The sequence below is a fragment of the Melospiza georgiana genome, chromosome 8, assembly GCF_028018845.1.
Source record: "Melospiza georgiana isolate bMelGeo1 chromosome 8, bMelGeo1.pri, whole genome shotgun sequence".
Classification (NCBI taxonomy): Eukaryota; Metazoa; Chordata; class Aves; order Passeriformes; family Passerellidae; genus Melospiza; species Melospiza georgiana.
The window spans coordinates 36,965,583-36,980,241 of record NC_080437.1 but is presented as its reverse complement, the minus strand read 5'-3'; the positions used below and the strand labels follow the sequence as shown (position 1 = coordinate 36,980,241).

Here is a 14,659-nt window from a genome sequence, read left to right as displayed (position 1 = left end):
GCTCTATTCAGGACAAAAAGAGATCATAGAATCTTAGATAGCTTGGGCTGGAAGGGACCTTAAATCTCATCTCATTCCACCCCCTGCCATGGCAGGGATACCGTCCACTAGATGTTAATTGCCTTGGTGCAATTTCAGGGAAAACCAGAAAATTGACAAGTTAAATAAATTAAATTAAATTTTAAATTAAATATAAAACATCCAAACAAATACATTCCCATGTGCTTAGCACAGAAATTACTGCAGCATTAAGCTGTGAAATGTAGGTCACATCAGATAATCAAAAAAACCCCAGCAAAAAAATAAATCCCTCCCTGGTTTATATTTGTGGTTCATTCCTAATTCATGGATTCATGTATCTAGAGCTGCCATGTGTGGCTCCAGCCCCCACCCATAAATCAGATTTCTGCTTGTGCCACCACAAGCCCTGCTCTGTTTCTCGTGCCTGGCTCAGACAGAGCTGGAGAGCCAAGGCTGGCAGTGCCAGGGAGATTGGTGTCTCATGGACATGGCATGAGGTCTCACCAGCACCAGAACCAGCGTGGGCCGAGGGGAAGCCAGGCCCCTCTCTTTGAGCTGTGGGTTCATCTGCAAACCACGGGGCAGGAGGCAAACCAGGGGAGCAGGGCTGAGGAGAAGGGAGGCACTCTGCCCACGCTGCCACCACGAGCCTGTCCCCCCCAAGGGAGCACAGCGACCTGCACGTCACGATGGGATGCTCCCAGCCTCACCAGAAAAACTCAAAGGAACAAAACAACAAAATGGACTCGGGTCAATCAACCACTTCCACCATTTCATGGTTTCCAGCCAAGTTTATTCCAAGCAAGGAGCAGACAGGAACGGAAAGCCATTCCTGGATGTACATGCATGGCTCTGCAGCCCGAGGTTCACTCTGTGTACACACCTTTAAATGTAATACCTGGGCTAGAATAATCTTTATAAAAAAGTGTGTTGCATGCACCTGGCCTCCAAACGAGTCCCGGTATTTGGTATTGGACTCACACTCAGTTCTTAAAAAACCGTATAAATGATCTTTAGAAAACAAGGCTGACAGAAGGACATCAGCCCACGGCATGGCCAGGTCCTGGAGGGGCAGCACCACTCTGTCCCAGGGCACGGGGCTGCACTTGTCCCTGAGCTGCGACCGCAGAGGGACACACGGGCTGGGGATGGCTCTGGAGGCTCGGCCAGGGCGGAGGGCTCTGGCTGGAAACCACGGCAGTGCTCGTCTGTTGTAAGTCCTTGGATGGGAGCGGGCAGTGGAGCTGCTGGCAAGGAGCGTGATCCAGCCGGGATGTGCCTTCATGCCCACGCGGGCCCGCAGCCCTGGGGCCGGGCATGCACAGGAGGGAAGGGCTTTCCTAGCAGCCAGCGAGGGAACGCGCGCAGGGAGCGCAAGCGGGAGCGCTGCCTCGGGGATCGCTCTACTCTACCTAGCGGGAAGGGCTGGCACAGCTGGCGAGCGCGGCCCCGGCCTGGCAGCAGCGGCAGCGGGGCCGGCGCGGGGCCGGGTCAGGACAGAGAGGTGATGTTGGAGCGGCCGCCCGGCGGGGCCATGATCTTCTGCGCCGTGCGCCGCGCAATGTGGTCATCGGCCTGGGAGCCTGCGGAGAGCAGAGAGAGGGGCAGTGCCACTGCTGAACCCCACAGCCACGCAACAGCTCCTCAGCAAACACCAGGAATTGCATTATGGGCCGTTTTGGACACTCTAGGAGCACGGCACAGTTTGGAATGGCTATATTTGCCCGAACTTAATTTTTCATTGTTTCTTTCTGGAAGATTTATAAGTGGCTTTCCTAGAAATAAATTCTGTATATAATAAAATGTGGGGACTGGTAACATTTATCAAACAATACGGGACCCGTATGATCCAACCAGCTAAAAACCATTATGGAAGTGGTTTTAGGGCAGAGCATTGGCTTTCCAAGCTCCCAACAGCTGCCGGGCAGCTTTCTGCAGCACAAATGGTGCTGAATCACTGCCTGCTCTGGCTCCGGGGAACAGAGCCCCCAGCAGGCTTTGTGCATCGGCAGAAATACCGTGGAACACTCCAGCGCTTTCCGTGCCGCACTCGGTGCCTGGGCTGCGGCCACAGCACACAGCTGAGGTGTCCGTGGCTCAGCCCTGCAGCTGCCCCCGCCCAGCCCGGCCCTGCTGGCCCCACGTACCGGACAGGCTGAAGCCGGACTGGTGCAGGTTGCGCACGGGCGGCGCCGCGGCTTTGCCCGCGCAGGGTGTGACACGCGGGGCCGCGGTCCTGACGCTGGCCGGCACCTCGTGCACCGGCCCGTCGTACATGCCCCGGGGCACGCCGTGCACCTCGGCCAGCTGCGGGGAGAACAGCGTCAGCACAGGCGGGCAGCGCCTCCAGCTGTGCCTGCCAGGGACATTGGGCTGGGTACGGGAACGTTCCTCCATGGAGAGGGCACAGCTGCCCCGGCACAGCTGCCCAGCCCAGGGAGAATGGTGGTCTTCAAAGGACTTTCAGCCTGGCCTTGGACACCTCCAGGGATGGGGCATCTGCACCTTCTCTGTGTCCCATTCCCACCCTGCAGGGAGCTGGCACATCCCCATCCTGCCCTCCAGGCACCCCAGACACCCTGAGGCACACCAGAGTTGGGGCTCCTGCCTCTGCAGTTAATTTGGGTTACCGGTTCCTGCTCTGCCTTTCTGTAGGATGCACAATTACAGTGTCTGCAATAGCACAGGGAAAAGGGAAGGAGGACAGAGCTGCTAAGAAGCTCTTTACATATTTGCATGCCTTTGTGTCTCTTTAAACAGCTGTGCCAGCACACGGGAGCATTTATCTTACTGTATTCCAGCACCTATGGGATGTACATCCCTTACCCTCCAAAGGCTGCAGAGCAGACACTGAAAACAGAAACCTCTATAGAAACCACCAGCAACAGAAACCTCTCCAGCACAGGTAAGAGAGGAATTCCTCCCTCTACATCAATACAAAGGAGTCATATTTTTGCTTTGTAACATTGAAATAGGCTAATAAAACTGTCATTATTAGCTCTAATACTAAGATTTCTTGACTTACATCCAGGCAGTTACACACAAAAAGAAACAGCATTGATAATACTCCTGCTGCTGTTGCAGGTTTGCCAGCACAGCGGCCCCAGTACACTACAGCTGAGAGATTGTGATCAAAACAAGGGATTATGGCAAATAAAATTCTCCTTACCCTGTTTCTCGCCTTTATCCTTTTATAAACGAAGTCAGGGAAGGTCTTCCTAGGGATGAAGCGACCTGAGCCCTGGGTGACACACAGGTTTCCATCCTCAAAGACAACTCTTCCCTGACTTATCACCAGGGTTGGGACTCCGTGGCACTCAGTGCCTTCAAATATGTTGTACTCCACGCTCTGGAAAAAGCAAACCCTGATATTCAGTGCCTGCAGGATTGAAGAGGAGGCCAAAAATGCCCCCCATTTTTGTACATTGCTCCTCGTGCACCATCAGTCAGAACTAACCAACCCCCTATATTTCAAATAACAAGATTCCAATGGGAAGCAAACTGGAATGGAGAAAATAAACCTTAAAACCGATCATATTAAACTACAACAATAGTTTACTACTTTTATTAAAATATTATTATAGTATTTATATATTATTTATGGAATATTTAAATTTTGTGTTAAGATTAATACCATTATATATAAAACTATAGCAATAGTTTAATACGTATTAAACTGCAACTAATACACAATGCAGTTCAGCACTAGTTCAATGCTTCATTTCAGCGCTGACATTTTTCTAGTCCACAGCAAATACTGACCTTAAGATTTGCTTACCAGATGTCATCTGTCTTGGAGTGGTCCCTCAGTACCAATCCCACCCTTACAGCAATAAAAGGATATTTTCCTACTATTTTTAAACGCAAATGCATGGTTCTTCATCAGTATACCCACACAGAGAACTCCTCCCCTGCTGAATGATCTGATCTAGCTAAGGACATGCATTGCTTTCCAGATCTGACAGTAAGACCAGCCCCAGAAACTGATTGAAAACGTCTTTTACCGAGTGGTGTGTTTTTGCTGAGATGATTTTCGTAGCCTTGGGGTTCCAGAGCACCAGGTCAGCGTCGGAGCCCACAGCCACGCGCCCCTTCCTGGGGTAGCAGTTGAAGATCTTGGCAGCGTTGGTGCTGGTCACTGCCACAAAATCGTTCTCATCCATCTTCCCGGGGACCTGGGAGGGGAAACATCCCAGGGGAACAAGGGCTGGGGGCAGGAGCTGCTGCTCCCTCCCCATAGCTGTGCCCTGGCAGGAGCCGCTGTCCCCAGCCCTGTGCCCGTGTGGGTGAGGGTCTGCTCTGCCACAGGGCTGTGGCTACAGGGAAGGGGATGTGAGGATGAGCCTTGTCCCTGTGGGATAAAGGATATGACAGAGAGGTTTTATTTTCCCTGGACTCCAAAGGTTGAAGTCTCTGAAAAACAAGACCTTCACTGGTTGGCTCCAGCTCCTGCACAGGCATCTCAGGATCACTGAGGAGGGCTGAGGACAGCCCAGTGAAGAAAGACTGGAAGTGAACCCAACCAGTGCCATTTCTTTACCATCTTCACTGGTCACCTTAAGAAAAGTTCTATTTGTCTTTGAACAAAGCCCATCTCAGAGAGGTTTCAGGGTGGCTCGGCTCCCAAGCTCCTGCAGGCTGCACAGGGACATCTGCTCTGTGGGCTGGAGCACGGAGCTCCCCAGGGATGCTGCAGGGACACAGACTGGTCCCACCCTTGGATCCCAGCCCGGCTGCCGGGCACACAGGGGGGACAGGAGCCTGCTGGGGCCGGGGGTCACCTGGCAGCGGGAAGCGTGGCCACAGCCACGTCCCACGGGAGGGACACCCCCTCCCCATCCACCCCCAGGGACAGGAGCACCCCGCCACCCTCGGGGGAAAGCGCTGCAGACACTCCCTGGTGACTGAGCAGGAGCGGAGGGCGGTCCCTGCTCAGCAGCCTTTGAAGACACCGTGCAGGCAGCTGTGTGTCTCAGCCTGTCGCTGGCAGCTCTCTGAAGCTGCAGCAGCGTCTAGACAGTGTCACTGCTGTGCCTCGTCTGCACTAGCGGGGCAGTGACAGCCTGGCACAGCTCCCCGCAGCAGCACGTACCACGCACTTCTCCCACACGATGGCCATCCTCTCCTCCACGCCGTTGGTGCCCTCGGGGATCAGCGTGAAGTTGTCCTTGCCCACGGCCTTCTGCGCGGTGGTGAAGGTGCAGTGGGCACTGCCCGTGACATGCAGGTCCCCGCTGGCAAGGGACAGGGCAGGGCTCAGGGAGGGGGCACTGAGGGCACCCCGGGCTGGCACAGCCCCAATGCTGGGCCCTCCAGCGGGGCCCAGAGGCTCGTGGGCTCGGGCTCCACAGCCATGCCAGTGCTGTAAATGGCATCGAGTGGGCGTGGCAGGATGCAGACCGGGCAGGGCAGGTGTGCCCAGGTGTGCCCAGGTGTGCCACGGCACCCACCTGGCGAGCAGAGTGCTGAGGTGCTCGGCCGTGCTGGGGTCGGGGCTGACGGGCGGGGACGTGACGAAGGCGGCGGCTTTGGCCCAGTTTCTGCTCCAGTAGTGGGAGCCATCCGTGCCCAGGCTGGCTGTGATGGGCTCCCCGTACACCACGGCACCTGCAGAGCGAGGGCTGTCGGGCAGCACGGCACGGGCACGGCCCTGCCACAGCCACACACGGCAGCTCGCTCCCTCCTGCAGCACCGCCAGCGCCTCGGAGCCCCGCTCATCCCTCACATCAGCTCAGCTCACCGGGAGACACTGCCAAAGCAGGGCCCGGATCTGTCTGTCCCCTCCCTGCACCAGGCACACATTCCTACGGGCTGTCCTGCCTTCCTTTAACCAAGCCTGACTCTGTCTGGCAGCCACGGGCCGGGGAAGCGGTGCCTGTGCTCCCTCCCTCACCCTGCTCCCCCAGGACTGATCCAGCCCTTCCCACTCCACCCCCAGCCACCATTTGGAGCTGCTCCACATCTGCTTTCATTCAGTTCACACCAAACCATCACAAGTGGATTATTCCCCGTTTCTCAGCTGTGCCTGCCTAGATGGAAGTGTCACAGCTTCCAACACATGCAATCCTCCCAGCTCCAAGCAATTAGCTCTGGCACAGCCTACCATGGAAACCAGCACGAGCCCCAGCGCCCTCGGTGAGGGGGACTCGGGAGATGAGGGCGCCTCAGAGCTCACAGGCACAATGAGGTTCCTGGCTGGACTCAGAGGCTCACTGATTGCCTGTGCAGGCCAGTGTTACCTTTCCTCTTGGCCTGAGCCAGGACATCTGCAGCCCCCCTGCTCATGATCTTGGTGACATAGAGGGGGCAGTTGGCCTGCCTGGCGATGGTGATGGCACGGAACACGGCCTCTGCCTCCACCTGCGGGCACAAGAACACGGCACAGGTGTCCCACAAGAACACGGCACAGGTGTCCCACAAGAATACGACACAGGTGTCCCAGGACACAGAGGTCCCATGTCACAGGGGTCCCAGGACACAGGTGTCCCAGACACAGGGGTCCCAGACACAGGTGTCCCAGACACAGGGGTCCCAGACACAGGGGTCCCAGACACAGGTGTCCCATGACACAGGTGTCCCAGGACACAGAGGTCCCATGTCACAGGGGTCCCAGACACAGATGTTCCACATCACAGGGGTCCCATGTCACAGGTGTCCCAGACACAGGGGTCCCAGACACAGGGGTCCCAGGACACAGATGTTCCCCATCACAGGGGTCCCAGCCCCTCTGCACGGCGGGCCTGGAGCTTGGAGCGAGGGCTGGTGGCGTTACCTCCTCGGGGTGGCTGAGGACGTGCCCCTCTGGGCCTGTAATCCCCAGCTCCAGCATCCTCTTCTGCTCCTGGGGGTGAGGAGGAAGGAGAGAGCAGTCAGTGATGGGCACAGCCTGCGGGGGCACCGTGGGACACAGCACACCCTGGCCAGAGCCCCCCGAGGGCAGGTGGGACATGGGACACTCCCCAGGGACAGCCACTCCCCAGGCCACCTGTCCTGTGCTGCAGAAATGCTCCTGCATGGCAGCTGCTGTGCCCCAGCAGCACCTCGGGACCCTCCCAGCCCCCAGAAGGTTCTGGAGGAGGGCACTGACAGCCAGGCTGCCCCGGCTGCAGCAAAGGGAGAGGGATCCCAGCATCCAAAGCCTGCTGCAGCTGCTCAGGAGCCCCTGAGGCGGCAGGGATGGGCACGGGGATGTGACTGGCATTGGGGTGCAGCAGTGCCACCTCTCCCGAAGGTTCCTGTCCCTTTGCACCTCACCAAGTGGCACAGAGGAAAGGGAGCCCGCAGTGACAGACGCTGAGATGAGCTCTGGGCTGTCCCAGGTCCCTCCTGTGGCATCTGAACGCAGGTGTCCAGCACACAGCTCAGCCTGTGCCTCTGCTGCTCTGTGTCATGCAGCCTCCCAGGCAGCTGGCACTAGGGCAAGGATGTAATCCAACACCAGGGAGCAGATCCCACAGGATCCTTTAGAGCCCCCTGCTCTCAGAGCGTGCCTGTTTGTCTGTATTCTTGTCACACATCTCCAGGTTTGTCCCCAGGGCTCAAGTGTCACCAGGCTGGCAGCTGACAGAAACACTGCTGCACCATGAGCTGCCTGGCTCCACAGCCAGCTGAGGTTTCCAGATAAAATCCCAGGAGGTGGGAATCAGCCTTTACCCTGTTTGTTCAAATAAACCCATTTGAAGGACTGGATCTGGCTTTCAGTTCAGCCTGACTCCCCCACCAGCCTGAACACTGGCGTGACCGTGAGCCTGAGGAACTGCCAGCCTAACTCCACCTTGTGTGTCTGAGGCTGGAGCCAACACTCTCTTTTCTACAGGTAAAAAGGAAAAATAAGGCCCATGAGCAGAGGCTGCAACACCGAGGAATTCCCAAGTGCTGATGGTGGAGCTAAATGCTGCCAATGTCACAGACATTACTGCAAAAGCCTCAAACTTCCTGAATTTTTCAAGCAATCCAAACTCATAAACACAACAGAGAACGGGATAAAGCATCACTTAAGGCAGCCAGTCATCCTTTAGGAACCCCCAAAGCGCTTTTTGGGAACCCAAGCACCCACATGTGAAGATCCATGAGGACACTGATGATTCCACAGGACACCCTGATGCTCCTGCTGCTACACAGGGACCCGTTCCCTCCAAGGCTTTGGGGCTCCAGCTCCCGGGGCAGGGCAGGGACAGGAGCAGGGACAGGGACAGGGACAGGGACAGGGACAGGGACAGGGGACAGGGACAGGGACAGGAGCAGGGACAGGGCAGGGACAGGGCAGGGACAGGGACAGGAGCAGGGACAGGGACAGGGACAGGGACAGGGGACAGGGGCAGGGCAGGGACAGGAGCAGGGACAGGGGACAGGGACAGGAGCAGGGACAGGAACAGGGACAGAGCAGGGACAGGGACAGGGACAGGGACAGAGCAGGGACAGGATCAGGGACAGGGACAGGAGCAGGGACAGGGACAGGGACAGGGACAGGGACAGGGCAGGGACAGGGGACAGGGACAGGGACAGGGACAGGACAGGGGCAGGGACAGGACAGGGACAGGGACAGGGACAGGAGCAGGGACAGGGACAGGGACAGGGACAGGACAGGGGCAGGGACAGGACAGGGACAGGGACAGGGACAGGGTAGGGACAGGGACAGGGCAGGGACAGGGACAGGGACAGGGGCAGGGACAGGGACAGGGACAGGGACAGGGACAGGAGCAGGGACAGGGACAGGGACAGGAGCAGGGACAGGAGCAGGGACAGGGACAGGGACAGGGACAGGGACAGGGACAGGGACAGGGACAGGGACAGGGACAGGGGCAGAGCAGGGACAGGGACAGGGCAGGGACAGGAGCAGGGACAGGGGCAGAGCAGGGACAGGGACAGGGACAGGGACAGGGGCAGAGCAGGGACAGGGACAGGGACAGGACAGGGACAGGGGCAGGGACAGGGACAGGAGCAGGGACAGGAGCAGGGACAGGGACAGGGGCAGAGCAGGGACAAGGACAGGGACAGGGCAGGGACAGGGGCAGGGACAGGGGCAGGGGTTCTCCCCCAGGGCCCTGCCCAAGCCCGGGTCCCACGGCCCCGGTACCTCCTCGATGATGTCGCCGTTCTCCGCGTGCACCTGCGCGATGGCGCCCAGGTCCCGGATGGCGCAGAAGATCTCGTACATCTGCCGAGACACCACAGCGGGGCCAGCTCAGCCCTGCCTCCCCCCTCCTCCCGCCCGGCTCAGAGGCAGCCCTGCCTTTCCCCGCGTTCCGCTGTCCTACCTGGCTATCGGTGCACTGCAGCTTGTCCTTGTAAGCCATGAACACCAGGAAGGAGTTCACACCTTGAGAAAAGAAAAGGACACGTGTGGCTTTGTCCCTTTGTCGCTGCCCTGGTGTGGGCTGGGCGGGGGTGTTGGACCAGGGGGTTGTGCTGGAGAGGGTTACACTGGAAGCAAAGCAAAGCCAAGGGCTGATGTGGGAAATGTCCCCACTGACCCCAAAGCTTGGGAGTTGTGAAAGACAACAAACCTCTACGTTATGGTGCACTTGAACCACAAAATGAAACCCCTTTTTGGGGTTAGGTACCCTTTGTGACTGCTCCAAATGCACACTCAGCTGCCTCCCTCCCATGCTGGTTTTCCTCCAATGGTGGCTTCAGTCTATGGCTTATTCTCAAATTTGGGACAAGGGATGGGGGGACAGGATACAGGGAATGGCTCCCAGTGCCAGAGGGCAGGGCTGGATGGGAGATTGGGAATTGGGAATTGTTCCCTGGCAGGGCTGGATGGGAGATTGGGAATTGGGAATTGTTCCCTGGCAGGGCTGGATGGGATATTGGGAATTGTTCCCTGGCAGGGCTGGATGGGATATTGGGAATTGGGAATTGTTCCCTGGCAGGGTGGGCAGCCCTGGCACAGGTGCCCAGAGCAGCTGTGGCTGCCCCTGGATCCCTGGCAGTGCCCAAGGCCAGGCTGGACGCTGGGGCTGGAGCACCTGGGACAGTGGGAGGTGTCCCTGCCATGGCAGGGAATGGGATCAGGTCCTTTCCAATCCAAACCATTCCATGATTCTATGAATTGCTGCTGTATTTTGTATGGATAGAGGCAACAAGCAACACCAAACCATGATCACATTACAGCTGTATTTCATTTGTGTTCCAAGGAACAGCTCCATTACTTCAGCCACTCTGCATTTTAACAGGAAATTCACCGTGAATTTCTATGGTAATTGGCCAATTAAACCCTTGCTTGCAAGACTACAAATTACACTGAAGACATTTAGCTCTGCATTAGCATATCTGAAGGAGAGCGTAGCTCCAAACACGGCAATAGGTATTAATGAATGCATGAATCCCTGCCGCGTGGTCTACTTTCCTGCTTTCCAGCCAGCCGTGTGCCACCTCGGGATGCACAGGAGTTACAGGCACAACGGAACCACTGTGGAATGCTTAAAGCTCAGTTCCCTTCTCTACGCCCTGTCCCAGAGGTTTTTCTTTAAATGCATTTTCTGTACATCTGGCAGCCCGTCAGGGTGTCCCGCCCTACTCCTTCAGCTTCCAAAATCCCTTTCCGTGACCAGGCTGCCCAAAGGTGAGGGCACAGACCCAGATGTCACGGCAGGAGCCCGGTGTCCCCACCCACAGCTCTCTCCTGGCTGGCCAAGGACAGGCAGGTGCCAGCTCCACGGGCAGAGCGCGGCCGCCTGCGTGTGTCCGTGCAGCGCTGGGTGCTGGGGACAGCAGGGCTGCCACGGCCCCCCGGGACCCTGCGGCGGCCCTGAGCCCACGGGGCCCCTCTGCCCTTACCCTTGTCCTTGACCAGGGCCTCCAGCTCCTCCCTGAGGCTCTCGTGCCAGCGCGGGATGTCCATGCTCAGGCTGTAGTCGCAGCAGGCCTGGCTGTCGGCGCGGTTGCGCCACTGCTCGTAGGCGGCCAGGAGGCTGCTCCCCGCGTCCGGGCACACGTGGTCAACTGCGGGGACACGGGGGCAGGGACAGGTCGGGGGCAGGGACAGGGTCAGAGACATGGGAGTCAGGGACAGGGTCAGGGACACGGTCAGGGACAGGGACAGGGACAGGGACAGGGTCAGGGTCAGAGACAGGGGCAGAGACAGGGACAGGGTCAGGGACAGGGACAGGGACAGGGTCAGGGACAGGGTCAGGGACAGGGTCAGGGACAGGGTCAGGGTCAGGGGAGTCAGAGACAGGGACAGGGACAGGGACAGGTCAGGGACAGGGACAGGGACAGCGTCGGGGACAGGGACATGCTAGGCACTGTGCCCCAGCCACACAGCTGCTGCTGCTGCTGCAGGGACATGCAGGTTGGGGACAGGGACACATCGGGCACTGCACCCAGGCCACACAGCTGGACACAGCAGTACCAGCTCACTCCCAGCGCTGCTGAGGGACAGGGGACACAGAGCTCCCAGGCTAGGTGATACAAGCAGAACAAGCAAACCCCAAGCATGGCTCTGTCACGTTTCTCAGCCAGCACAGCACTGTGCTGGTGGGCACTCTGCCCTGGGGCAGCTGCCATCGGCAGCCCCCGCTGCCCGTCACCTCCCTCAGCTGTGCTCCCACTCCCTGCAGCCCGGGCCAGGGGCTCACTGCGGAGCTGTGCCACGACTGGTGAGACTGGTCCTGCAGTCACACACTGCAGTGCTTCTTGGGAATAGAGTAGGAACAGAACAGAGAGCAAAATTATTTTACATTATACAGAAATGGAGCCTGTGCCTAGAGCTGGGAAACTCAAAAATGCCCCACACTGGCACAGCTGTTAAAAACATATTAAAAGGTGTTTAAAGTGCTCTTCTGTCTTGCTCTCTGATGAGGTGAGGCAGGAGCAGATAAATATTTTTAATATCCACGTGCAGCAAGGGAAAGAGGTTCTGCACAGTACACAACACCTTCAATTAGCTCTGTGGTGTTTGGGTCTGCCCAGCAGAAAGGGACATTTCTGTGCTGTGAAGGCAAACAAACATCCCCGCAGTGACTGCAGGCCCGTGTGCCCTGCAGGAGAGCACAGCCCCTTACTGATCATGGTGGTGCCCCCTGCCAGCGCCGCCCGGGTGCCCTGGAAGAAGCCGTCGGCCGAGTTCATGCCCATGGTGGGCGCCTGCAGCCGCGTGTGCACGTCGATGCCGCCCGGGATCACCAGCTGCCCGTGGGCATCGATGGTGCGGGTGCCGCTGGGCACGATCAGGTGCTCTCCGATCTGTCTGCAAAGGAAACCGACATCTCCTCTTAGCTGGCAACAGCTTTGAGGTGAGGATGCCAAAACAACCTCTGCGGCTCCTCCCCGGCTGCCAGTGCTCTGCCAGTCTCTACAGCTGCAGCTACACCAGTGCAGCTCTTTCCTGACACCGCTCTAAAAGGCTGCCTTTATTTTTCTAAAGAAAAAATGATGGGAAAGAACCTTGTTCAAATCCCAAGGCACTGCATCGTTCTAAGAAATTACATTAGCAAATATAAATTTTTAACTTACTTTATTAGGCCATCCTCCACATAAATGTCTGCGTAAAATGACTGATCATCGTTGACAATTTTTCCTCCTTTGATTAGAATGTGGTGACCCTAACAGGAAAAAAAATCCACAGGTTTTTAAAGATTTTTTTGTTTGGATTCCACCTTACTCATTCCAAGCTTTAAGTAAGTCTAGGTTTAGTATTTTCCCTGCAATCACTCAAGTTCAGTGACTACCCAGACTATTCTAAAACCACATTTGCAAGGGGAACCATATGAAATTGTCGTTTGGAGGGGCCCAGCCCCCTGAAGGGTGGCAGGAGGCAGGGCTGGGCACCCCCAGCTCCGAGGGCTGAGCCAGCCGTGCTGCTGCCTCAGCTCCAGGCTTCTCAATGCATCTCATTAACCTGGTAATTTATTGCCATTCATCCGTTTTCACAGTCTCGGCTGAGGCAGATAAAGCCTCGAGGACTTGCCTCACTTCAAAGCCAGACACTGGCACAGTTTTCAGATTTGCAGAATCTTCACCCAGAATCTTTAACTAGAAAATTTAGGAAGCAGCAGCACTGATGTCTATATTCAGCTGCAGCCTAATTTCAGAGGATTCCTTTCCTGCTCTCTGGTGCTGCTTGAAAAATTATTTCCAGTGCTGAGATGGGCAACACAAAGAGCACGGCCTGGGCACAGAAGCAGCCGAGGGACGCCTGAGCACGTGGCAGCACAGCCTGGAGATGCTGCCCCTCAAAGAGCCGGGTCCGGAGGCAAAACTGCCTAGAAACTGTTTGGGGCTTGTTTAAAAGAGCATCGCTGGCATATAAAGGGAAAACTACAGAACTGCATTACTTTTCTTTTTAACAGTCAAGGATTTATTGTCTTTATTGTTTCCCCTCGTCCCATAACATCAATCAAAAGAAAGCACAGTGTTAGTGCCCCATGGGAGAGCCTGACGGCCCCTCCCCTTGTGGGGCCCATCTTCACCCCATGCCCATCCTGACCCCATCCTCACCCTCATCCTGACCCCGTCCCCACCGCGGCGGCAGGGCCCCACACCCGGGATCCGCTCCCGCATCCCAGGGACGGCGCTGGTCCCTGGCTCCCGCACCCACCGGGTTTTCCCCGAGGGAGTTCTGCCACGAGGCAGCAAGAGAGAACAAACAAAACGCGGAGCACGGCAGTCGCGGGATGTGTCCCGGCCGCGGCCGGGAAGCGCCGGGAGCAGGGAATCCCCTCGCACGCAGCGCGGCCGGCGCCGGGGGAGCCGCGGGGGGACCCCGGGCTGCCGGGGGAGGCGGCGCTCGGCTGCGGGATGCCCTCACAGCGCCGAGCACACCCCGCGCTGAGAGCGTGCCCGGGGCACATCTCCGGCTCCGGGGGCACGGGGGGCCGGGGCACGGCGGGGCAGGGAGCCCGCCCGCCTTTGTGCCCCGGGGCGGCCCCGGGACAAAGCGCCGGGACCGCCGGGCTCCGGCCGGGCCGCGCAACAAAGGAGCGGAGCGGAGCGGAGCGGGCAGGCTGCGAGGGGCGGCCGGGGCAGGGCTCGGCCCCGCGGCACCGGCACCGCCGGCAACGGCCCGGCGGCAACGGCCCCGCCGGCAACGGCCCCGCCGGCGTTCCCCCCGGGGCGGGCAGGAGCCCCCAGAGCCCCCCGGCTGTGCGAGCCCGCCCGGCCCGCTCCCCGCTCCATCCCCGCCGGCCGAGCCACCCCGGCCCGGCCGCAGCCCCGCAGCCCCGCAGCCCTCGCCCCGCGGGGAGCGAGCCCTCACCTTGCCGCGGCTCCCGCTCCTCCTGCCCGGCTGCGACATCGCCGCCGCCTCCGCCGCGTGTGTGCGGGGCTGTCCCGCGTGCCCGCGCCCGCCGCCGCGCGCCCCCGCCTGCGTGCGCGCCCCCGCCCGCCCCGCCGCGCGCCCGGCCGCGGGCAGAGCCGGTCCGGCGGGGCCGAGCGGGGCCGAGCGGGGCCGAGCGCGAGGGAAGGGCGGCCGCTCGGTGGCCCCGCACCGTGCCCGGCTCGAGCCCGCGCCGCGGGCATGGGCCTAGAGCCCGCTCCCGGAGCCAGCTCCGCGGAACCGCACGGGACGGGACGGGGCCGGACGCGACGGGACGGGACGGCAGCAGGACAGCCGGACGGGCCCCCGCTCGCCCTCCCGCCGCGGTCTCGGCCAGGCTCCCGGCCGCTGTCCCGGCGCAGTCCCGTTACCTGCCGG

The 14,659-nt window shown here is 59.0% G+C and overlaps 1 protein-coding gene across 1 annotated transcript; it reads right to left on the bottom strand.

The window, feature by feature from the left end:
• Positions 1-807: 807 nt before the first annotated feature.
• Positions 808-14,300, bottom strand: DPYSL4 (dihydropyrimidinase like 4). The gene is made up of 14 exons (XM_058028897.1): positions 14,222-14,300; positions 12,481-12,569; positions 12,030-12,214; positions 10,804-10,968; positions 9,279-9,340; positions 9,098-9,178; positions 6,794-6,862; positions 6,261-6,381; positions 5,472-5,628; positions 5,114-5,255; positions 4,026-4,196; positions 3,191-3,370; positions 2,169-2,328; positions 808-1,604 (listed from the first exon to the last, which is right to left on the bottom strand). The coding sequence occupies exons 1-14, from the start codon at positions 14,258-14,260 to the stop codon at positions 1,513-1,515; spliced, it is 1,713 nt and encodes a 570-aa protein (XP_057884880.1). The 5' UTR covers positions 14,261-14,300; the 3' UTR covers positions 808-1,512.
• Positions 14,301-14,659: the final 359 nt, after the last annotated feature.

What these genes read in the sequence shown, in the direction of transcription:
- DPYSL4 (XM_058028897.1), bottom strand. Translation starts at nt 14,260, where the DNA reads ATGTCGCAGCCGGGCAGGAGGAGCGGGAGCCGCGGCAAG. An exon ending in GGCCCTGGTCAAGGACAAGG is followed by an intron (nt 9,341 to 10,803) that starts GTAAGGGCAGAG and finishes TCTTTTCTCAAG; the next exon opens with GTGTGAACTCCTTCCTGGTG. An exon ending in TCCTCAGCCACCCCGAGGAG is followed by an intron (nt 6,382 to 6,793) that starts GTAACGCCACCA and finishes TTGTGCCCGCAG; the next exon opens with GTGGAGGCAGAGGCCGTGTT.